A 25,757-nucleotide genomic window follows, 5' to 3' on the forward strand; every position below is an offset into this window, starting at 1 on the left:
ATTTCTCACTATGTTAATGGGCTTACATCAATTCCAATATGGGAATCTCCACTTTCCTGGTCAGATGCCATAAGGCAGTGAGAGTGAACCTAGATAAATTAGATGATAGTACCAGAAAAACGATTTAATTAAACAGCTGCATTTTAGTCCTTATCTGATGCCTTCCATGTCATTCCAGGGCTTGATTCTGGTTTCTGTAGGAATGGGAAACAGCTCTAGGTGTAAATTTAAGGCTTGAAAAGTGCAAAAACACCACCAAAAGCATAACAAAAAAACCCAGGCAAACACCTCACTTCCCAAAGCCTCCCCAAATCTCTTCAGGGATCTTTTGATTCCATCTGTTCATGAGGAGAATGCTGTTTCTCTTCCTTTTGACCCTAATTTTGCCTCAAATGAACTAACCTCAAATACCATCTTGTAGCTTTCCTTGCAGGATTTGAAGCACCAGCAAACAGCACAGAGAAGCAAAGCTCCCTGTTTGCTACCCCTGCAAGCACACAGAACTCAAAAATGAAGCTTGGTGTAAGGTAGACCTGTATCAAGACTTTTGCCAGTAAACTTTAAGGGGAAAAAAGGATAGTTCTCACAGTTAGTTCTTTGTGAAGGGAAGCAGAGTTTCCATTTCTGAAAACTAGAGCATTCCATTGCTCCCCAAAATTCCTTCAAGTGTAAAAAAACTCTACCAGTCCTTATGTTTTCATCCTCTCTGGAGCCTCAAATGTTAATTTTAGGTATTACAATGGTGTGGTTGCTATGTAATGCTACTGTCAGGAGATCCTAAGTTGTCTGAAGGCCATTCATTCTCTGCCAGGGCAGGTTAGGCATCTTTTCAGTTTGTCCTTGAACTTAAATGTCACAGTATTTGTTTGTAATAATGATCATGCAATCTAATAATGAGCATGCTTATTTTGCAATAATATGATTCCTAGAATATCCCTTAGACTGTAACCTAGTGTTGCCTTAGCTTTTATGTGGCAATAGCTGATGCTTAAGTGAAGTATGTACACATTTAAAGGCTTGATCTCAAACAGTTACATCTGTGTGTATATTTAATATAGTTTAGCTGCACAGAGGCCCATTGATTTTAATGAGACTCCTTGTGAGAGAACCTGAACTCCTGAGGTAACAGCCAGCTAGACCAGGCACTAAGGGTGTGTAAGAAATCATCGTGAACTTTCCTAGCCTGTAAGCTTGGAAATTAGGACCTTTCTCTTCCCCACAGCATTTGTGAGGGCTTTTCATAATCTTTTAGTCTTCTTTTTTTTTTTTTCCTTCATCTTATTCCTAATTTTTCAGTCATTATTTTGTCTAGATGAATATTAGTCTCTTCCAGTAGCATTTATTGTGTATCAGATGAAAATAATCTATGGGTTGATGTTTGAAGAGGTTAGCTCTTCCCTTGCTCCTTATCATTGCTGTGTTTTCCTTTCTTGGTGCTAGTGATCCCAGCTTAATGTACCACTTCACCCATGGCCCTGCACGGGCAGTTCCTGGTTCTTCCATGCTTGTTCACTCTTCTTCACTTACTTTCCTCCCCTTCCCATTGATGTGCCCTTGCTGGACTCTTCTTCACACCTCAGCTCTAGCAATTGCAAGGAGTTGTAAGTGATAAATAAATAGGTATTGTGTTCTACTTATTGATCTTGATGTGTTTATCCCTAATGCTTACTTGAAAATGAAGCTGAGGTAGTGACAAAAGGTTTGTGAGCTGATAGAGGAACATGTGTGACACCTATGTGTTTTCAAGTAACTTAGTCCTGCAATCAGTTTATGTTCTACCTCTAAAAGAAGATAATTAAATATATCAAGATAAGAACTGTAGATAAAAAGAGGGTGACATTAATGTTTTTCTGATGTTAAATGAAGAAGTTGAGAAGTTAAATGAAACTTTACTGAATGCTTTTAGGGCACTAAGTTGTCATCTGCATAGGTCCTAGGAGGTTGGGGAATTCCATTCCCTGCTTTTTCTCTCATGCAGAATGTCAGGGGTCAGTGTTTAACTTTGGTGGGTATGTTTCTGTATTGTGGTAGAAGTGACAGAGCACCTGTAGGAAATTGCTGGTTGGATGCAATTAGTTTAACTTGTTGACAGACAAAGCTGCAGTTCTTCAACTCATTTCCATATCTAGCAACAATTGCAACACTTGATGCAGAAAATGGACACTATATTCCTGAACTGATATTGATGGTTTATTAAAATATGCTGTCTGCTCTTAAATACACAAGTTTATTGGAGCCAAAAGTGATAGAATGTGAGGTATTTTAACTACTAATTTATATCAGCTCCAGCTCCAAATGGAGTTTGTATTATTTCAAAACCTGGTTGTTAAAATTGCTGAGATCTAAATCTCAGCTACAAAGTTTTGGGACCTGTTAGCCTGAGCTCCTTCAGCACTCCTGAATGTCGGCAAGAGTCAGAAACCCAAACTTGACACAGCTGTGAAAACACAGGGAGAGCCTGTGGCCTCAGCAAATTCTACTGGTGCAGGCATATTTCAGAAATAAATTTTACTCTGCTGTCCCTAGTACTAATGAAGTCAGTTTCTTTTGGTGGGTTTGCAGCCAGGTGTGTCCAGTTCTGTGGCTAACCAGTGCTCTTTACTTAATTTTTCCACTAGTGACATTTCTATCAAACTTTAAAAACAAACAGAAAAATTGGCTTGATGCAATGGCTCAAAGTGTTAATAGTAACATTAGGCTGGGTAAAAGACTTCCTTTTGGTCCTGCCCTGCCAGAGATCTCCACCTTGTGGCTTGCAGTGAATAGATTTATACTGGGCAAACTGGCAGCTGCCTGATCAGTGTGAGAAGGGAATTCAGTCAGGGCTAGAAATTGCTGCTACTTGTCTTCCTGACAGAGTTCTTTAGAAACCTGAATATTAACCTTACTGACCTGAGTATTGTGTTTTAGTAACTGTGTGTATATAAAAGCAGTTGTTAGAAGTCTAAGTGTACTTTATTACCCTTGGGTGAAGCTGCAGAGTTGGTCGGGAGGACTTGGAGATGCTGGAGTTCCCTAGAATGGCATTTCAGCTGGTAGGTGGGGGATAGATATGAAGTTAAAGACCTCCACCCCAAAAAAGCCCCAAACTTAATTAAAAAAAACACTAAAAAAAATCCAGCACCCCTTCCCTACCTCCTTCTTCTTCCTCCAAGATCCCTGTACTAATATTTCTGGCTGCAAATCACATGCTGTTTTAGAAAGATCCATCAGGCTTTATTCAAATATCTGTAAATTGTTGCAGGCTTATTTTAACTGTGTGTGGTGTGTCGTGGTGGCTTTCTGCTTTTGCAATGGGTAAGGTTTTTTCAGTGCAAAATAACAATTCATTTTATAACCACACGTGTTCCAAAAGCTGCAAAAGAGATAAGAAGAGGAGGGGCTGTCAAACCCAGCATGCCAAACCTGTTTTAATTTATCTTAATCTCATTTTCCTGTTTTCCCACCAGACCTCTTAGACCCCTGCCCCCTTTTTTTTTCCAGGAACACATCTAGGTGTCTTTTGAATTCCTTTATTGGCTCTGCTGTGCACAGCACAATACAGTCTTTGTTATACTTTTAGCTGGAGCTGTTTATATACAGTGACCCTTGATTTGCTCTCAGTTACATTGGAGTACATCTGAAGCAACCCCATCAGAATCAATAATATGGCTCACATCAGGGTAACTGAGAGCAGAATTTACCTCTGGGGACTTGGACACCATTTTCTGTCATGATGCTCTTCACAGTTAGAAGACTTCAGGTGGTTAAAAATGCCATTTTACCTTAAAGTGGCTGCCCAACTTCCTAAACTTGGTAGAATTCTAAGTCATTCTTATTGTGGAGGATAAAAAAAATCTAAGACTCAGAAATCATGGTTAGAATGAGACAAGGAAGATCCTAGAATGGTTTTAGAAGATGAGAGGACAGGGCATAAAACTGATGGAATTTAAAAGTAGAACCTGGTCTTTGAATTGAACCATTGCAGTTGGTTCCCCTGCAGTGGGACCTGCTGTACTTGAGTACTCAGGGGCTCCTTTTCAGCCCTGTCTCTAAAACCTGGTGGGAAGTTGTGGAGTCAGCTGGGGTGCACAGAAAAGAACAACATTGTCTTGGGAGAGCAGGGGCAGAAGGAAAATGGGTGCAGTGACAGGGGGACTTGAGATGGAGGAAATATCCTGAAGCAAAATGTTACAGAGAAAGCAGTGATTTTGTTTGAGGAAATGGGTTGGGATACAAGAGAGAGGATAGTGGTTAGTACAGATGAAAAAGGTTTTTAAAAATCTATAAAGCTGAAGAGGAAAAGTTTTTGTTTCAAATGGGCTGTGTATGATTTGAAATGCATCACTTTATTAGGACATTTTGAGGAGAAAAATGTCATTCGTGCTTTAACAGCTGTTTAGAAAACATAATATTTAAAACTTTGAACAGTTTCTAGTTTTTGTTTTGTTTTTAAAAAACACAACACCAAACTTGCCAAAGTAGTGAGAGAAAATTGCCATGTGTGTTTTATGCTTCTTTCTTTTTTTTAGAATAGAATACCAGGCATTGTATGGTATAGTTGAAATGAAATTAGTTTTTTAAGAACATCACAGAAGAAATAGTTCCTCAGCCCTTGATGCTTTATCAAAAAACTTGAAAGTTCACAGCAAGTTTCCATTATTTTTTCTTTTCATAAATGAATAATAGGATCAGGTACTGTTCCAGAGTAAACTCTGGAAATCTTAATAACTTAAATATGAAGGAAAATGCATATGTATGGAATGTTACCTTGAAAATATTTCTAGCATGATGAGGTCTGGGGCAATAAGTATGTGTGGTGATGCAGATTTAGCTTTACCAGGTCATGGAGCTCTGAAATGGGGGTCTCTCTCTCATGTTATTTTTATTGTAGTTGTTCTAGAACCATCACCCTTGGAACCAACACACTCGCTGTTTGAAATACAGGCATGTTTGGGGCATGCCAAGGATACCTGGTGCTGAAATCAAGGTGTGATATATGCTTGGGTTCTTTTCAGCTGGCCTGCCCCAGTTGTCTGCCAAGTCTGGCATTAAAAAATCAATTTAAATTACCCATATGTGTTGGATCCTGTTACTCTCAGGTAGTGTCCTTGGTCTGTTTTGTGCCTGCAAGAAGTACACTGGAAGCTGCCTTCCAGCACCTTTTCTAGAAATACCTTTCTCATGATTCTCCACCTTCTGCCCCACTGGGACTCTGCTGCCAAAACCGATTTCACTGTGCGGTGCTCAGGGCTGGTAAGTGCTGCCCCGTGTTCCCCAGAGTCTCCAGGACTTAGTGTAGTTGCCAAAATTCAGATACTGAGCAACGAAATTACTGCTCACCACAACTGCATGATTTTTATTTTGACAGTGTAGAGGTGATAGTGGATAGTTGTCACTTCCTGCTCCTGCCTCTCACCAGGCTTTTGTGTGTCACTCACCAGCCAGTTTGGGATTTATTTGCCTGCTGTCAGTGCAGGATCAAGTAACATGTTGTTATGCTAGATATTTTGGACTTTTACGTTACCAACTTTCTATCCTTTTGGAGTTTGCCCCAGAATCCCTCAGCTGAGCTCAGCTGCTCTGCTGGGCTGGGCCTTTGAGACCCTTGCAAACAAGGTGTCTCATGCTGTGGCTGTAAGTCTTTTTTAACGACTCTAAGCTGCTGCAGTGAAAACCTCTGTGCACTTTTAAGCCCCTTGGTAAATACAGAAAAATACCAAGACCAATGTCTCTTCTAAAGCAGAGTCCTCAAACAAACCATTGACAGGTTCTGTGTTGCTCCCAGTACATTTCAGTCATTTTGTTGCTTGTGCTTTTTGCTGCTGGCAGAATGTCACCAATACCTCCTGCTTCCTCTTCAGAAACAAATAACTTTTCCTTATGTTTTTAGTTCCTGCCTGTCTTGAAAGACAAATGATACAAGCATCAGTTGAGGTTCTGACACAGTGCAGGGGTGCTGCGGGGGTTTGAGAGGCTGCTCACTCCCTTCCCCTCATGCTTTCCTTGTGTCCTGGCAGCCCCAGCAGGACCCGTGTGTTGTGGCTGTGGCTCAGGCTGGATGCAGGTGCTGCTGGCTCTCCCAGCTCACCAAGTGGCCCTGGCATCTTCTGCAGCATCTCTGGCTGCTGCCCTCCTGCTGTATCTGGAGGCTTTAGTTACAGGTACCAGAGGGTAAGTGTTGCTGATGAGAGGTCGGTTGCTCTTCTAGACACATCCAGCTTCTGCTGAATGCTTCCAAATACCAGTTCTGCCTGAACTGAGGAGGGGCTGAAGTGCTGTATATTGTACAAATTCTGGGCTTGCCTTCACAGGGCACAGATGTCACAGTGAGGTCTGTTCGGTACTTGGGTTCTCTTCTCTAACCTTTATTTTGGGGAAGGATTAGTCACTTGGTTTTATTGCTTTGTTTCTGATAGCAAGATGTGAGTGCAGCTTTGCAGGCTACAGTGGTTGTTTCCAGGAGAGAAGGAGGCACAGCATGCAAGATAAATCCTTTTCTCTGTTTTCTCTGTGACAGCCAATGTTTTCAGGCTAACAGGATGTTCATCAGTCTGGTATCTGTACAGCTGTGGTAATTACTCTTGTTCTCTCTCCTGTTAGAAGAGCTTGGTCCTGTTCTCTGTGTTGCCTTCCTTGACACTTCTGTGTTGTTAGGTGCAGTGAAAGTCAACTTCCCTGTTGGTTGCTTTGCTCTATACACTGCCTGTACTACTGAGCTCAGGTGTGCCTCCTTTTGGCTTTTACTTGCAGTACATAAGCAATTACTGAAGGTTTTAATTCATTGCACCCCTTCTGAATGTTTTTTTCCCTTCCTTGTCTGTGGTTGTTTTTGTGTTACCCTAATGCCTGGATTTGTTGGAGCTTGTATCTGATCCCCTTTTCAGGGTATGCAACTGTTTTCACATTTCCTACCTCTCAGTATGACACTTCTCCCTTCCTACTTCTTAGCTTGTGGAGATAATAGCTCATCTCTACCTTTTCAAACCTCTCTTGTTAATCCTCTTTTCTTCCTTGCAGGACCCCTTTCTGTATGATGGGCTGGCACCACCACCACTCTCCCTTCCCTTGTGTTCCTTCATGTTCGAGCAATCCTTCTCCAGCTGGCAGTGCCAGTTGTGCCTGCTCTCCACCCCTGGTGTGCTGCTGCATTGATTCACCTGGCACATCCTCACCTTTATTCAGAGCTCATCCAGGAGCCTCCTGTTGCAAAGGTCCACAGTGGAAGCTCAGGATCTGTCCTCTTGTCTGCTTGCTTCAAACCCACCCTTGCATTTTAAAGCATCTTCATGACTTTGCATCTTTCAACTCCAGATCTTTCTTTTCTTCTTCAATTCCTTTATTTCTTTTTCTGAACTTGCTTTCCCATCCCAACTCGCAGCTGCATTTTTGCCATCATCAGCACTTTCCTCCTCTAGTATCCTCCTGCCTCATCTTTTTCTCTCTCTGATCTAGACATCACTCACACATCTTCCAAAGACTGCTGCAAGGATCACCTCTTGGTCCTCACTGTGGCCTTACATCTCTTGACTGTCCCCACGAGTGTGGTTTTGTGCTTCAAGAGGTTGTAGTAACTCCTGAGGATGTGTGCTGGCAATCTGGATCAGCCTCTCCTGCCAGCAGCTCTGTGCCCCTTGAATTGATGCAGACACAACGGCTTCATCTTTCCAGTGCACATCCTGCAGTGCCTTGCAGCCTACTTAGGTAGCTGAGTTGCAAATATATTCCTGTTAGAACACAGTTTATTTTTTTACTTCATTTTTGGGCTTCTCTGACCCATTTTATCCTTTCACACACTTGGCAGCTCTGTGAAGCCCTTATTTTTGACTGCTTTTACTAACAGCTCCCACAGTAGAATAAGTTGCAGTGATCAAGAAGTGCAAATGCAATCCATGCAGTAATTCCAGTGCTCACTTTCATGCTTGCTTGCTTCTTTGATAACTTTTACTACTTCAGTATAAGCAATGAGATATGATACTTTTGTAGGCAAACTGGTGTGTGTTTCTGATTTTCATTCTGGTGTGGGAATCTCAATAGATTCTTTATCTTCCCTTGTCTGTCCTCAGTTGTCTTCCTCTTCTGCTTCTGGACATACACAGCACTTGCTGTATCTCTGTTGATACTAATTAGTTAATTAACATTACACTTATGTAAGAGTTGTTTCCACATTCAAAGGTAGAAAATAATGCAAAAGCTTAAAAGATTTGGCCAAAATACCTGATCTTATCTTAGAGATCTCAATTTGTTGCTAGCAGAACTCCGTGGTGTTTATGTTCCAGTGGCCTTGTGGCCACAGGAATGGCTGCACACAGGCAGGGATGCCCTGCTGGGGTGGGTCTCATGAATGGGGTCTGGGCAGTCGTGGTATACATGGAATAAGCAACACTGATCTGAATTGGTTTTCAAGTGGCTTGGCCATGGATTCCATAGCTCCGAAGCTATTTAGTTGGAAACAGAAGGCTGGCAGGCCTGTGAATGAGCTGTGGTTTTGGGGGGTGTCACCTGGACTATCCAGTCATTTGTCTCAGTCATGCTAAAAGTGCTGGCAGTTCCTTCCATTTGTAGGTGCTCTTTGAAGACTTCATATTTTAAAAGTAAGGAAATGGCAGAGCCCCTGGAGCTGATGGAATTCCATGGTTAAAGCAGCAGAGGACAGAGCTGTGTGCTGAGGGGCTTGAAAACGCTGTGTGACATGGAGGGTAGCTGAAATTTGCCCTTTTGTATCTCCTGTTCTATCATGTACTCACAAGAGGGGAGATGGTCCATATGCAGGTTTAATCTGTCTCATGCAGGAAACAGCATGGAAGGAAATTTTTGGCTTCCTAAGATCCTTGCTCACACTTTTGGGATCTTCTGGAAGTTTATTTATTCACAGCAGCACCAAGTCTGAATGAAATACAGAAGTAAGATGGAAAAGCCACAGTATCTTGCCATGCAGCCCTTTCATGGCTCACTTTCCTCCTTTGCCTTTTACTTGAGGGCAGGACTAAGGTAGAGAAATAATTTTTGTTCGCTTCTGAAAGGTTACAGTAATAAAGAAACTCTTGTTAACATCAGAGTATATGGCAGGCAGGAGTTTTCACAGTCTGGCATTGTTTATTTTACCAGCAATTTGGAACCTTCTGCACTCTTAAAATATTGGCAAGAAAATATTTAACTGTTAACTATTCTGTGGCATGCGTGTGTTTGAAGCCCTGGGGAGGAGGAGTGCTTGGGGAAATCGGGTTTTTCTCAGCTTATGATTGAAACCAGAAGGTGTAGAATATTGGTAGAAGGTGAAAGCAGTGTGACTTCAAATTAGACTTTTACCCAAATGTGGAACTGATGGGAGAATGTCAAACAGGTCACGTATGAGCAGGGCTGTGCTGGGAGAAGGTGAGAGCCTGGTGGAGCACACGCTAATAAGGCAGTCTGCTGGGTGCTACAAAAATGAATTGGAAAGTGAGATAATAAGAGTATTTGCATTTGCCCTGGTCTCAATCCCTGGGTAAAGGTTGTGCAGTACTAGTTCAAGGGTTAGGTTTGTTGCTTACTAATTGTATGAACTCTTAGCAATCACAGACTCATAAAATGGTGAAGGTTGGAAGGGACCTTTAAGATCATCAGGTTCCAACCCCCCTGCCATGAGCAGGGAACCCCACCACCAGACCAGGCTGCACAAGCCTCATCCAACCTGGCCTTGAACAACTCCAGGGAGGGGGCAGCCACAACCTCCCTGAGCAACCCATTCCATGGCCTTCCTACCCTCATGGTGAAGAATTTCTTCCTGATGTCTGACCTGAATCTCCTTTTTTCACTTTAAAACCATCACCCCTTGTCCTATCACTCCCTTTACTGGTAAAAAACCCCTCCCCATCTTTTCTGGAGCCCTTTCAAGCACTGAAAGGCCACTATAAGGTCTCCCCAGTCACTCCATTTTGAAATTAAATAATCTTTTGTTTGTGGAGATTTTTATTTAGGAGAGGAGCTGTGGCTTGCTTTTTTGGAGAGGAGATAGGTGTTTTGCTGTTCCTATCCAATAGAAACTTGTTCTGGTCCCAAATTCTTGCAGAAACAATGTGGTTTTAAAATTATTTTCTTTCCCCTAGGGGAGGATGATCTACTTGGTATGAGCAGGAACATTCTTGCTGTTATTTCTACAGAAAATTTAGCCTCTTCCCATGGACTTACTAAAAGCTGTGGTAGAGGTAGCAAGTTTTTAATTCCACTAGCGTATTTCAGGTGAAATTTCCTATTGTGTCAGCACAGTCACCTGGTGTCTGGTAACCAGCATCATCTAAGAACTGTGGCTGGACGGGCAGGAGGAGATCCCACTCCATACTGCAATGATGAGCAAAAATGAACAAAACTGGACATCCTCAGAAGTCATTCTTCTAAAGGCAGATGAAGATCCAGTGTACTGTTTCTAGCAATGACCAGAGATATTTGGGAAAAAAGTAGAAGAAACAGAACTGTTTGTCAGTGTTTCTTCTGGTATGTTCTCTCAGCATTCACTAGTAAATAATACAAGTTGTGTGGGGACCATCATGTTTAGTATCTACTAACAGAAATCCTCTATGAATCTGCAGTCCCCTTTTTACCCCTTTTCTATTTTTTGCTCTGTAATGTCCTATGGCAATGACTTCTGCCACTGGGTTGTGTTGTGTGAGGAAGTACTTTTGTTTTGAAAGTATTGTTTGGTCATCATTTGTCCAACAGAGGCCATGAGGATGATGAAGGGACTGGAACATCTGCCTGATGAGGAAAGGCTGAGAGACCTGGGGCTGTTCAGTCTGGAGAGGAGAAGGTTGAGGGGGGATCTAATGAATGTCTGTCAATCCATGAGGGCAGCAAGAAGGCAGGGACAAGCTCTTGTCACTTGTGCCCTGGGACAGGACGAGGGGCAATGGATTCAAACTGGAGCCCAGAAAGTTCCACCTCAACGTGAGGAAGAACTTCTTTCCTGTGAGGGTGACAGAGCCCTGGGACAGGCTGCCCAGAGAAGCTGTGGAGTCTCCTTCTCTGGAGACTTTCCAGACCCATCTGGATGCCTTTCTGAGTGACCTGCCCTAGTTGGTGTTTTGTTGGGTTTTTTTGGTCCTGCTCTGGCAGGGAGATTGGACTCAATGATCTTCAGAGGTCCCTTCCAACCCCTGACATTCTGTGATTCATTTCATCAGCTTCTTGTCTACATCTTTTTGGTGAGAAACAGTGAACAGTAATTCCTTACTTACCTGCTTGAAAACACTTGTGGTTTTATCCCTCCATCTTCCTCCACATTTCTTCCTGACTATAACTAGTGTTTTCCCATTAAGTCTGATCACCTTGGTCTTCTCTCTGTTTTCTGTTTCTTTTAGATCTGAGATGAGAAGATAATTAATAGGTGCAGCATTTTATATATGAGCACACTATGATTTTATGGCACAACAGGGTTCCTCTTTTGTTCTATATTCTGTTCATAATCATTCCTAAAATTCATTTGCCTTTTTCTTCACTATTGAATCATTGAACTGAATGTGGTTTGTTTGGGTTTTTTTTAGATTTCTCCACAAAATATCTTGAAGATCCATTTCTGGAATTGTAGTGCATGTTGTTATGTAAATTTTATTACTAATTTTTTTAACCCCAACTAGTAGTAGCTTTATCAGTACTGAATATTACTGGTCATAATTATCTGTGATTTGTTATTTTCATTTATTATTGTATTTTCTACTAGTTTGTACATACCTGGTTCTGCTGAAATACTTTTCAAGAGGGATGTCACCTTTCATGGCTCTGCAGCCCCATTAGGTGTTATCTAGTAGGTTTCATTTAGTTTAGTACTTGATGATCCCAAGGATTTGGTTGCTCTTGACTTTTATTAAGTTACTGTAAGTCCCTGTGGGCAGATGTTATCCCATGGAATATGATTGACTTCCAGCATCCCGAGTGCTGTGGGAAGATGATGGAGCAATGTTTATTCCCTGTCTCATCCAGTGACAAAACTGGGCCACCAGGTGAAAGGAGCAGAAGCCAGTTCCAGAAGGAGCAATGAGGAGGTGGTGGTTCTCCTTGTGGGGGGCAGACCAGGATACCTCTTGCTGAAGCATGTGGTGGATGTAGAGAGGTTACCAGACAAGTTGCTTGACAAGAGACAGTTTGAAGATGACTGTGTGAAAAAAAAAAAAAAAAAAAGGGTTGAGAATTCTCCTGAGCAGGAATTGGTTGGGAGAGTAATTGGAGGAGCAGAGATCAGCTTGTGGTCTGTTTACTTTTCTCATTGTATCTGGCTGCTGTTGAAGGCATGGTGCCTTGTTAGGTGGAGACAGGCTAAGAGAGCTGGGGTTGTTCAGCCTGGAGAAGAGAAGGCTCCAGGGAGACCTGAGAGCACCTTCCAGTGCCTGAAGGGGCTCCAGGAAAGCTGGGGAGGGGCTTGAGACAAGGGCAGGGAGGGAGAGGACAAGGGGGGATGGATCAAAACTGGAGGAGGGAGATTTAGATTGGACATGAAGAGAAAATTCTTTGCTGTGAGGGTGGTGAGAGCCTGGCCCAGGTTGCCCAGGGAAGCTGTGGCTGCCCCATCCCTGGCAGTGTTGAAGGGCAGGTTGGATGGGGCTTGGAGCAGCCTGGGCTGGTGGGAGGTGTCCCTGCCCATGCAGGAGGGGTTGGAACTGGATGATCTTTAAGGTCCCTTCCAACCCAAACCAGTCTATGATTCTATGGTCCTGATCAGTTACCAGTTTTAGCAATAGTTTTTTAAAAGAGGCATTACAGGAGAAACCCTCTGCAGCTCCTGACCCTTACAGAGACCAACACAATGAGGCACAGATACCACGGTTCAACCTCTGGTCCCTCCTCTTGAGAGGCTGTCAATGAACTCTGCCAGCCACATGCTACAGAGAAAAAGGAATTTGGACTAAGCCCCCATAGATTTAATACAATTAGGATTGTGCTGTGATCTCCTTTGCATCTTTAATCCTTAGTGTGGCAGAGTTTCCAAATTAAAAGTTTCCAAAATGTCTTGTTTTCTTGACACTAGACAGCTTGGGGTGACCCTCTTTTTGCTGAAACATGTAGATAATGTTGTATAACTTGCTTTTCTGCCTCTGCTTGAAGTAAACATACTCTAAGGAGTGTTATGGATGATGATGCAATTCTTATGAAGGTAGCAGAGCATGCAGAAACTTTTTCCATTTACATGTTTTTATGGATTCTGGCAGGAACTGGTTCTGATACAATCTGCCAGTCAGGTTTTGTCTGGGTTAATACAGTACTGAGGGGGGTTGTCACTGAACATTGAAGAAGGCTTTAGAAACTGTTCTCCTAAGTTTACTATCTACTGAGGTGCATTACAAATTTTATTAGAAAATTAGAGAATTCATCAGGTAAGTTAATATTTTAAAGCATATGGGGTCTCACAGCTGTAGCTAATTACAAGCCACTAAGCTAGTTTGCAGACAAAAGTAACAGAGTGGTTAATAAAAGACTCAGAAAATGAAGATTGGAAAAATAATTTCTGCAATATCTTTGTCATTTCACAACTATGTGAGATTGCTTGAAGAAATTGGCCTTTCTGGCCCCCCTGCTACCAGATACTTTTTATCTGTTTTACTAATTTAGTCTTTTTGCTCCTAGGTACAGTCTCAGTCATTTTCAGCCTAGTTAGGTTATTGGAGGAACTAAAAGGGCTGCATGCAGGGTTTCCCATTTAATGTCCTGTGTGTTTATTAGAAGGGCAGCAAACACTTAAAAAGCTCCTATGTAAACTGTATGTGGTTACATGTTATTTACAACTAGTGTAAACTGTATATTATAAATCCTTCTTTCCAAATGCAACTTGGCAGAAGGTGCATTAAAAAACCAAAACGTCTGAAGAGTCACATTTTTTCTCATGAAAGATTTGTCCTGTATCTCCTTCAGGAACTTCTGCTGATCTTGAATGCTCTGGTAATTAAAAGTGTCAATAGGAGTTGATTGATACTTCTGGCAGTGTGACCAGCAGAAGTATCCAAAGCAGATTCAGTCATGGCAATAAAAGTGTACTCATACCTGTGCAACTTGTTTGCACAAGAAGTCGATTAATTTTTCCTGTATCAGCATAAAACATTTGCTGTTACAGCTTGGCCCAGCCCAGGAGTGTGCCAGTGGTGTAGTTTATCAGTGCACCTTGTGTAAACATCACCTCAAAGAGCCTCATCTGAGTTTGAAAAGGTGACTGTGCTGGCACATCTGCTGTGTGCAGGTACATGAGCAAATACATTGTACAGAAGAGGCTTTTTATTCCAGCAGGAGTGGCATAATGAGAATGAGGAGGTGGAAACTTCAGCCAGAAAATTCAAATATGAAATGAGATACACATGTTCAGCTGTGAGGGTGATAGGCCTTAGCCAAACACAACTTACTGAGCTGAGTACAGAGGGAACTCGGGGAAGTGTAATGGCCTGTGATATGCAGAGGGTCAGGTTCTATGATCTAACCATTTCTTCTGGCTGACATCTCTTCATAAAAAAATCTAGTTCAACCATAACTTAAGGCCTAAAGAGAGGAATTGCTGCATGAAATTCCATGACTAGCACTTAAGGTGCAGTTAGAGGTGTCCCTTCTGGCTTTATAGTCTATGGATGGATTAATGTGTTCAAGTAGCCTAAGGGTGCAACACGTGCTGGCAAGAGCCCTAACAGAGAGAACCTCCTGTTCAAGTGCTCTCAAATAGTCTGGCCCGTGGACATCACAGCTGTGTCTGCACCAGCACTTAGTGGGCTCTGACAGGAGCACATTTGTCGAGTGCAACAGTTGATGATCCAGCATCCCTGCTCCATGGGGCTGATGCTGACCCTGCTCCATGGGGCTGATGCTGACTCTGCTCTGGTTCCAGGCTGACCCCGTGGGCTCTGTGCCTCTTAGCAGGTAGGGGGTGTTGGAGCTGGAGCAGCTTTTCCAGTTTGTGCACGCTGAGACTTCTCTGCAGTGTAGACCAAAACGTGGCAAGTGGGGCTGACGAGGAGATCCCTTAGGACAGAATGGTCTCCATCCAACATAAGGCATGAATATGGACTGATCTTATGGCAGCTCTCACTTTAAAACCTGGGCCCATTCAGAAGATAGCACAGAATCATAGAAAGGGTTGGGTTGGAAGGGACCTTAAAGATCATATAGATCCAACCCCCCTGCACAGGCAGGGCCACCTACCACTAGATAAGGTTGCTTAGAGCCCCATCCAGCCTGGCCTTGAACACTGCCAGGGATGGGGCTTCCATGACCTCCATGGGCAACCTGTTCCAGTGTCTCACCACCCTCATAGTAAAGAATTTCCTCCTAATATCTAATCTAAATCTCCCCTGTTCAAGTTATAAACCATTGCCCCTTGTCCTCATGCTACATGCCCATGCAGAAAGTCCTGCCCCAGCTTTCTTGTAGCCCCCTTCAGGTGTTGGAAAGCTGCTGTAAGGTCACTTTGGAGCCTCCAGGCTGAACAACCCCACTTCTTCAGCCTGTTTTCATAGGGGAGGTGCTCCAGCCCTCTGATCATTTTTATCACCCTCCTCTGGACTAGCTCAAGAAGCTCCATGTCCTTCTTATCTTGGGGGCTCCAGAACTGGACACAGTATTCCAGGTGGGGTCTCACAAGAGCAGGGTGGTGGGGGAGAATCACCTCCCATTTTCATACATGTCCAGCATATACAATAAAACTGTGTGCTTGCTTTCCTAGAAATTCTGTTAAAATCCAAAACCTAAACTGGGACTTGGTGTGAATTGGCTGATGGAGCAGGAAAGCCTCAGTGGCTGTTGAGCAGCACGTGCTGCTCCCACTGAGGTTTCTCACTGCAGAGCAGCAGTGACAGTGCAGGAGGTGGTTGCTGCTTTGGATACAGAACATGGGGGGCTTGGGGTCGGCATTGAAAAGCTGTGAGAGGTAGTAAGAAGATTCATCAGCTGTACATTTCCTTTTTGCCTAGGTCTTGTAAATATGAGAGATGGACCAAAAATGTGTTCCTTGTTTTGGACTAAGGTAGTTCTGTGTGTCAGTTTAGTCGATGGGATGTAAAATTATCCTGGTCACAGCTCTGCAAGGGGCTGTTCCAAAGAAGGCAAAGGGGCTAAGGCCCTAAAACAGCTCCAGATGTTACAGATTTTCTTTCTTCTTACTAGCAATTGCTCTCTTGGAATTGTCCAGCAGTTTTTCTTCTTAATAATAACCTGTGGAAGAGTCAACAGAATCATGACCAACCAGGTCTTGAAACTTGCCAGTGGTAAGAACATGCTAGAATCATAGAGTGGTTTGAGTTGGAAGGGACCTGTGTGCAAACTTTAAAACGAGGAAGCGTTTCCAACAAATGCTGATTTGGATTGACATGAGTTTCTTGTTTTATAAGGGATTTTTTTCCCTACAATGTTTGTACTAAAGCAATGCTGGTTGCAGTCTTCAGAAACTGCAATATTCCTTTACATGTTATTTTATTGCCTAAGATACTGCTCCATCCCCAAAGTCATATTTTATATTTTAAACTGCTTGTCTTCTAAGATGTATTTATTGCTGTGTTTGTTTAACTTGGTTATCTCCTTCATCAGTCTGTTTCTTGCTAACTTAAAGCTGCTGCTCTTTGTTTTTAGTATAGAAAGCTGCTTCCCTAGGGATGTATAGTCCAGGACTTGTCTCTGTAATGGGGCTATTTGTTTTCTTTGCCCCTTGCAGTTGCCTGCTGTAACATTTGTAGTATGTGTTAAGTAATCCTTGAGGTAACATTTTTATTATGTCATAAAAAGTGCGTGGCAAATATATAATAACTCATGGAATTTGTTTGTTTAAAATGGAAGGATAATTTATTGAGTGTGTTACATGAGACCTGCTCCCCCTTATTAGAGCTGTAGAAGTGCAGCTTATTTAGAAGTATGTTCTATTGAGAAAAACCACGATCTCTGACATGCACAGAAAGTTTGAGCATGGTTGGGTAGAAATGACATCATAGTTTATGTACTCAATAAAAATTTAATTAAGTCATTACAGAAGTTGCAGTCATCATTTAACCCTCTGATTTCTTATGTTTAGTTCTTTTTTTAAACATTCAGTAATAACCAGTCTCCAAATCTTGATAGCCTATAAAATATCTGCATGAATTTTAATAGTTTATATTAATGGAAAAATAAGAGTAACTGACATAAAAGGAATTTTCCTGGTGTTTGCACTGTATGTGTTTCTATAAAAATCAACACATGAAAAAGATAATGGGTTAATGGAAGAATATTTGAACTGGGATTTGCTAGAGTGGCAAAAGCCAGTTCATATTTTGATAGAAAAGCTCTTGCATCATCACCAAAGACTCTTAAGGATGCTACGAAAGCCCTCAGGCCGTGGGGCTCACACTGTCATGAGTGTGAAGATTTTAGCTGTGTGAGTTCTCACAGCTTTTCTTTAGCCTGGCATGAGCTGTACATCAAAGGCAGCAGGGCTTATTCCCTGGCAGAACTGATGCCCCACTCTGCAGTCCTCTTTGCACTTTCTTTTTGTGAAGCCTGTCTCCAGGATGCAGGCTGCTACACGAGTGTGGTGCTGGTGTGCAGGTAGGAAGAGAGTTATTCCTGTTACTTACACTGATGTTCTGTGCAAGAGCTGTGGAAAATAAAAGCCTGGTGTCTCTTGGAGCTCTTGTGAGAGCCAATACAAAGACTAATATTTACCAACAAGTGCAGCTTAGCCCTCAGGACAGGGGCTCTTTGTTAAAAAAATTTGTTGAAAGAAATAAAAAGTACAGGTAAAAGGAATAAAGAGTTTGGGTGAGGGAGACGCATGTGATGCATGAAAGGAGGATGGAGCCAGACTCTGTTCAGTAGTTCCCAGGGACAGCATGAGGGGCAACAGGCACAGCTGGAACATGGGAAGTGCCATGGAAATACAAGGAAAAACTTCTTTCCTGTGAGGGTGACAGAGCCCTGGGACAGGCTGCCCAGGGAGGCTGTGGAGTCTCCTTCTCTGGAGACATTCAAACCCCCCTGGAGATGCAGCCCTGCGTAAAGTGTTCCAGGCAACGCTGCTTTACTGGGGTGGCAGTTGGACTAGATGATCTCTAGAGGTCCCTTCCAACTCTGACTATTCTGTGAGGTGTCCCAGCCACTGCTCTGGACCTAGCAGCTGATCCTTTTGGTTCTGTCTTAAGCTCACATGAGGTCAGTTCTACAAGCCAATGGGTGGCTTCAGCCAAACCACCAAATATTTAACCAACTGTTAAATTTAGTTAAATGTCAGAGTGGAACTTGGACTGAGTCACACTTACAGCATAGGGGGAAGTAGCTGGATCATCACAAGCTCTTAGTCATAGTCAAAACAGAGTAAGTCTGAGCTTCTAGTGAGAATTTGTGTGATTCCTGAGAAAGTCAACATTGACAAGTAAGTGAGGAGTACGGGTAGGGATGGTGCCTCTGTCTTTAGCATCACAGAACCTTTACTGGAATGGCACCTCCAGCTCTGGAGTCCGTGCTGTAGAAAAAAAGTTGAAAAACCTCCAAGCTTCTAAAAGACCTGTGTGAGCCAAGGCCTGGAAAACCTGCTTCACAGTTAAAATGCAGAGAAGTCATCATTGTCTTGGCCTGGGCTGGCACGGAGAGGACAGCTTTGCCCTCACCCCTCCCCCAGCTGTGCTGTTTCTCCACTCGTGGAGCTGAATGACAGTGTTCTTGGCTGAGGATTCTTCTGCCACTCACCTCTTTGAGTAACACTGTCATTTGTGCACAGGGTTGACAGAGCTGTGTTACCTGTTGTTCTGAAACGTCTGACTGCACTGACATCATTCCAGCCAAATCCAACCCTTTTGGGCCAGGGCACCGTTTCTGTTTTGCCTACTGAGTGTGAAACTGATGATGTTTTCTCATCACTTCCTCATCAGAGCCTGTACAGATCGTTTTCTGGTTTATTTTTCAGATTAATTCTGTTGTCCTAAAGGAAGACATGAGAACCATGGTAGAAAACTTTTATGCAGCTCTGTTTGGATATGATGAGGTAAGAAGGGTGTTTTCAGTCCACATGCAAGAACAAATAGACCATTGAATTCATGAACACAGAATACTCCAGATGAGTGAAACCTTTGCTGTACATCTCTTTGGAGAAATGTTGTGTCATGGAAGCAGAGTTCTGAGTTCCTGTGATCATCTTGTGCCTGGGATTGAAGTGCTGCTAAGAAAAAAGAAAGCACACAACATATTGATGTAAAACCATGAGACGTGGAAGGAGGGTTGTTCTTTGTACTGCTTGACCATCAATCAATCCTTTCCTCCCTCTGACTCCCAATGTACTCAGCTATACTTTGAAATCAAAGAGAGTATTTACAGGGAGTTTGTGGGAGAGGGTATTTATAGGAAGTAGCTAATTAATACGGGCAGGCAAAAGCACCCCTGTGCACAAGTGTCTGCAGGACTTTCTAGAAGAAAATACAATTACATCATCTCCTTTAGTAGTGATTCTTTTTGCTCTGGTGGGTGTTGCTCCTCAGATGGTGGTGGTATTATTTTTTGCAATGATTTGCATTATTAATAACTTATAAAAGTAAACTTCATGGAGTTGTGGACACTGTTATGCATGCAAGTCTTTAATCTAGTTTTAAGTATAGCCAGGACGTGTCTGCCTGTGTCAGTCTGTCTTTTTTCTTTTCTCTTTTTGTTGACACTCTTTTTGGAAGCAAAATATCTAGTTAAATTAAAGCCAAATGTTGACCTTTTTCAGTTTTAGCTGAATATTTTAAAGTCCTCTCTTGCCTTTGGCAAATGTGCCAGCAGAACACAGGAGTTATGAGACTATGGTGGTAACACCACGTAAGCTAAAAAGACAATAAAAATGAGAGAATTTAGACAAAAAAGCACTCATGGATGTGATTCTCATATAAGCCAAATTTAATATTAGATTTAACTGGAAAAATCTAGACAGTACTTGATGATGAGGAGCTCTCCCCTTCTCATTTACAATGAAAAAATAGAAAAGGAAAGCAAAATAGCAAAGTCCTGACTACATTTCTACAACATTGTATTAAATATCCTTTAATTTTTCTTTTCCAAATGTCACGGGCTTCTCACAGTTCTGTGAGGTGGTTCTGTCTTCTCTGCAAGGCCAGAATTTTTATGGTGAAGATTTCATAACACAGAAATGCAATTATCAGCTCCTGCATTAGGAATACACTCACCCAGGTATTTTTCCAAATTAACTGGCCAGAATACTTGTTATAGGCTGCTCTGTAAATTAATTTAAAGCCAGGGTTGTTTTTCCATTCTGGGAAAGAGTGGGTTTGGTGCCTCTTTGTGTGTGCAGCCCACGGCAGCTGTGGGCTTTGAGACGGCCAATATTGTCAGCTGCCAAGTAGAGCAATGTGGTTGTCTTGTGTTCAGACCCTCTCCACGTGCAGTTTTTAATCCCCCTCTGTACTTCCACAGGGAATCTTGTCTGATGATCACGTTCTGGCAGCAGCTCTTTGGAGAAACCTTTTTAACAGGAACTGTGAGGACCCTCGGCACCTGGAGTTACTCGTAGAATACGTGCGCAAGCAGGTACCCTGCAGCTCGTGGTGTGGCTGCCCTTCATTCCCTTCTCTGGAGTATTGCAGTTTTATTTTCATTGCTTGCAGACTGTGTAGCTCAGTTCTCATAAATATCACTGAGGTTTATATTCAGTAGTTAGGAGAAAAAGGTTAAAATACAAAAACTGGCAGATACTGCGGTTCGATGGGATGTTGCTGCAGAGAAGCTCAGGGAATACTGCAGGTAATTGTGCTGATCCTTTCCTGGGCCTGTGCTCTGGTGGGGCTTGACAAAATGTGTCAGGAATGGGCTGCAACTTGTAGAGTTACAGTTGATGTTGCAGAGTTGGGATCCTCTTCATACCGAAATAGCACCCAGAGCTTGAAAATCTCCTGATGGTCTCTCTGGGAAAGCGGTAAAAGGTTTTGTTTTCCAGAATTAATTTATTGCTGCTTTCTGTTGTTACCTAACAGCTATTTTTATTCCTTTCCTGGAGGAAACAATGTAAAGTGGTGTTTGTCCTCTCAACCCTTAGGTGGTTTGTGAACCAGTTTTTTAGGAAATTCGGTAGGATGTAGTCCAGGTGGGTATCAAAGACAGGAAGAGGATGAAGAGGTTCTGGAAGAAGTGTAGGCTGCTGGACAGGGAACTGGAGACCAACCAGAACCTCCACCACAGCATTCTCTGCAATGTTCCCAGTGCTACATTCAGGACCAGGCAGAGATTTGGAGAGACAATATTTCTGTGTGTGTCTGAGAAGATGGTATGGGCCATAAAGGCTGGACTTTGTAAGGGACTGAGGCTACTTTTGGAATGCATTTTGGAATGCTAGAGGGATTCTCAGGAGGGACAGACTTAATTTAATGCTTAAGGTTCCTGATGCTTAACATCAGTGTGGCTGTAGGAAAGTTTACAACTTGTACTTCTGTGCATTCAGAAAAAGGATGGGACAGGACCTTTCAGCAGTTGATGAGGGCAGAGTGATCACACAGATAGATGTGGCACGTTGGGGAGGAGTTGGCACAGCTTCTGCAGAGACAGCTCATTCCTGTAGACAACTCTGCACTTGAGAAAAACAGTCCCAGCTTTACATAGATATTGATGAGCTCTAAACTTACCACACAGGAATGACTCCTTGAAGTTAGAATTGTATTATCAAAACGTCAGCTCAGCGCCCTGTAGTGTTTAAATAAAGTAAAACAAATGCTCAGAACTACCAAGGAAGGAATACAGAATAAAATAGCATTGCCATGCCACTTTTTAAATCCGTGGCACCTTTGTGATCTTGAATAATGTGTGTGCTTTGGGCTCTGGCCATCGAGAAAAACAAAAATCAAATTAAGAATGTTCAGAGATGAGCAGTAAGGGTGAGATGAAACAGCTCCTTGATTAGCAATGAGTAGGATTCCCTGCTTGAAAAACAGCTGAGACAGAATGTGGGGCAGCTCTGGGAAATCCTGAAGGCACGTGAGGGTGAGCAGGGAAAGGCTGGTCACTGCTACAGGATTGTGGGGATGTAACTTTGCCACAGGTTGGTTGGGATGCTCCAGCTGCACATGGGCTCCAAAGCCACTGGCAGGGTTTATGGAAGAGAAGTATGTGCAGGTCTGTTAAACCCACAACAACCACTTCACGCTCAAAATCCCCAACCTAAGAAATTTTGAGAGGGAGGGAAAATAAACAAGGAAAGTAACATAGTATGCAAGCATTGTATTTGATTCCTCCAGGGGAATCTGCTGTTGGTGACTGCTGGAAACAGGATATTGTGCTTCGGTGGCTCTTTGGTCTGACCCTCCGTGGCCATTGGTGTGTTCTTCCCTCTGCTGAGAAACTCCTTGTCAAATTACCTTTGGTTTCCAGGATGCATTGTGTACGAGGCCTTTCCCACCACTTCTTGCTGATCCTGTCTTTAACAGTGGCTGTTAGTGGATGCCAGAGAAGAATATAGTAATAGGGCAAGCATGTCTACTATTTCTCTGGTCAACTCTCCTAGCAATCTGCTGCCTCCACAGACTTCCTGAGCCAGAGGTGGTGGATATGTCTTTTACTCACCCCTGATGGAATTTCCCCCCACCCCCTACCATGTTTGCAGCATCTTGTGGCAGCAGGTTAACCCTATGGGGTGTGACAAGGGTTTTAGAATCATGGAATCACAGAACATGTGGGGTTGGAAGGGACCTTTAAAGGTCACCCAGTCCAGCCCCCTGCAGTGAGCAGGGACCTCTGTACCTAGATCAGGTTGCTCAGAGCCTGACCTTGAATGTCTCATGGAATGGAGCCTCCACCACCTCTCTGGGCAACCTGTTCCAGTGCTTCACGACCCTCATAGTAATGAAGTTCTTCCTGATACCCAGTCTGAATCCACCCTGCTCTAGTTTAAGGCCATTGTCCCTTGTCCTGTTGCTACACACCCTCCAGCTCGTGTTTTTATGTTATAAACCTCAGGTGTTCCCTGCTGGTCAGGCTTTTTTTTGTAGTGAGAAGCCTTGGTCTGTGTGAAACCACTTTTATGAGAACACTCCATGTAGATGATGGCACTAGCAGTGTGTCATCTGAAGTAACTTCTGGGAGGAGAAATTACTCATGTTAGCTTTGTGTGGCTCTTCTTTGTCCTGTTGCCAAACATTCAGAGGAGACATTAACTAAGCAGTTAGCAGAAGACCTTCTGCAGTTAACTCCAGTGGATCTGCAGATCCTTATCTCCTGGTCTTTCCATGATGCTTAAGGAGTCCTAAATTATCTTTTGAGATCTACGTCACACAAATGGCAAAGTGTGCTAAAATCTCCCTGTTTCGCTGTTTTTTTGGAAGCCAGATGTTTGTGTAGCTCTTGAGGAAGCTGAATGGCCAGCAGGTCAAAGGAGGTTCTTCCCTTCTACCCTACTACTGTCCTGGTAATACCACATCGGGAGTGTTGTGTCCAGTTCTGGGCTCCCCAGTTCAAGAGGGACAGGGACAGACTAGAGAGAGTCCAAGGGAGGCCACGAGGATGATGAAAGGACTGGAACACCTGCCTGGTGAGGAAAGGCTGAGAGACCTGGGGCTGTTCAGGCTGGAGAAGACTGAGAGGGGATGTTATCAGTGTTTACAAATATCTGAGGGGTGGGTGTCAAGAAGGAGGGGCCAGTCTCTGTTCAGTGGTGCCTGTGATGGGACAAGGGGCAATGGATTCAAACTGGAGCCCAGGAAGTTCCACCTCAAGATGAGGAAGAACTTCTTTCCTGTGAGGGTGACAGAGCCCTGGGACAGGCTGCCCAGAGAGGCTGTGGAGTCTCCTTCTCTGGAGACTTTCCAGACCCACCTGGACGTGTTCCTGTGTGACCTGCCCTGGGGGATCCTGCTCTGGCAGGGGGGTTGGACTCAATGATCTCCAGAGATCCCTTCCAACTCCTGACATTCTGTGATGCTGTGAGCGTGAAGGGGTGGTGGGATGGCTCTCAGTGACACCCTGTCCTTGCAGGTGCAGCACCTGGACACGCTGAGCGGGGAGGAGCTGCTGCTGACGGGCGAGGTGAGCTGGCGGCCGCTGGTGGAGGCCGACGCCCGCAGCATCCTCAGGCCGCCCGCCCCGGTCTACAATGACGAAGGACTCTGAGCCTGCTGGCACCTTGGCTCTTCTATCAGCTTGCCAGATCAGCTTGGGAAGCATGCCTGGAATGGAACTGGGCTGAGGCCAAGGGGTCAGGGAGGAAAATCTGCTGGTGGAGAGGAAAGATTTAATTAGGTGTCCTATCAGTGGTGACTCAGGAGCAGATCGGACAGCCACGCTCTTCTGAAGAGTCACCCACAAATAAATGCTGCTTGGTTTGAGAACCTCTGTCCTTTTTCAGGCACTGAGTGGTCCTTGCTGACAAATGGAAAGCCCTGCCTTCTGTCTTTAGGAAACCAGGTATTTTACCGTGACTTAGAATTCTCTCAAGAAGATGTTTCTGTCCTTTGCCTCGTTTGAAGAGCTGCTACATAGAGACACAGCCGTGTCCTCTGCTCCCTGAGTGGTTGTGAATGCAAATGTGAGCTTTGCATATTAGATTTAATGTATTTTCAAAGCCTGATCTGAAAATGGAACGGTCCGTTTTTGCTTTAGTGGAGTCAAGCATTGCTTTAACAGATTCTGAAGGGTTTTCTGTGAAAATCCGTTTTAGGAACTCTGCTCTGTTGCACAAGGATGGGAGGATGCAAAGAATCATGTGCAGTCCCCAGTAATCAATCCTCTGTGACTGTCACCATCGTCATGAGAACAAAGCCCCAAACATAGCTGGGCTGTCACCAGAAGCTGCCTCCCAGTGCTCCGTGTTTCCATCTGCCTTGCTGATCCTTCTGTGTTCCTTCTAGAGTTGTGGTCTAAGAATTTCTTTATGAAAAGAAGATCCCAGTTTCTGTCTGTGGCTCTTAGGGAGACAGGACTGTGCTGTCCCCCACCCCCAGAGCAGTGGTCCAGGGCTTTGTGACAAGCCCTGTCAACCCCAGGGAAAACTGTGTCTGGCTGCGCAGGCAGGTTATGCCAACACAGTAATTATGGGAGCAGGAGCTCTGCTGATGAGATCAGCAGGGGCTGAGGTGTGCTGTGTGGGTGGATGGTTCACCAGGCTATTCCCAGGTCAGTAACAAAAACAGTTTTCATTTCTCTCCTGTCTAAAATCCTAGTCAATAAATCCATGTCAGTCGGGGTCAGCCGGGTGTGTATGTTCTGTGCCGTGTGCGCTTTTGATAAGATCAAGCCTTGTCATATCAGGATTTATTCCTAATAAAACCATTGCACAAAAGTCAAGCTTCATGTGTGAAATTAATCCTTAATTTGTAATCCTTAATTTGTAATCCTTAATCTGGTGAAAGTCTTGGCTGTGCCTGGCTGTGACTGTTCCTCCTTCTGAAGTTGCTTTCTTCACACGGTGTGTGTAGGGGAATATTTGACATCCCCTCCCTGGGAGAAGAGCAGCAGGATACAGGATACAGGCTCCCAAACACTGGCTTGCATATTTTTTTTTGTTGTTAATCTTCTCTCAGGGAACCTTCTGTGTATAAAAAAGGCATTTTGTTATTTTTTTCCAAGGCGAACTTCCTCAGTTTAACTTGTTATAAAATGAGTCATGTAAAGAAACCCTCCATGTGTGAGGTGTATCCCTTCTCTGTGAAAACATTACAGACCAAACAACTTGCTTGCAGTTTATTTAAGATGCTTTTGTTGAAAGCTGAGCTAAGCAGAGAAACCTCTTATGTGTGAAGTATTATACAGTGTGAGTGAGATAATAACACCTTGTAATTCATTACAGCTGGGTTGTATTTACATAAAAGAAGGCTGAGCTGTGTAGGAATTTGCTGATTAAT

At 43.5% G+C, this 25,757-nt stretch overlaps 1 protein-coding gene across 2 annotated transcripts in view; it reads left to right on the forward strand.

Moving 5' to 3' along the window:
• LOC127391168 (ubiquinol-cytochrome-c reductase complex assembly factor 1) overlaps positions 1–25,200 on the forward strand; it is a 48,752-nt gene extending 23,552 nt beyond the window's left edge. For both annotated transcript variants that reach the window (XM_051633532.1, XM_051633533.1), the window contains 3 exons: positions 18,851–18,928; positions 20,350–20,463; positions 23,893–25,200. In XM_051633532.1, coding sequence (XP_051489492.1) covers positions 18,851–18,928; positions 20,350–20,463; positions 23,893–24,027 — 327 coding nt within the window. In that variant the 3' untranslated portion in view covers positions 24,028–25,200. The remainder of the gene's footprint in view (positions 1–18,850; positions 18,929–20,349; positions 20,464–23,892) is intronic.
• The last annotated feature ends 557 nt before the right edge of the window (positions 25,201–25,757 follow it).

The sequence above is a fragment of the Apus apus genome, chromosome 15 (genome assembly GCF_020740795.1).
Source record: "Apus apus isolate bApuApu2 chromosome 15, bApuApu2.pri.cur, whole genome shotgun sequence".
Classification (NCBI taxonomy): Eukaryota; Metazoa; Chordata; class Aves; order Apodiformes; family Apodidae; genus Apus; species Apus apus.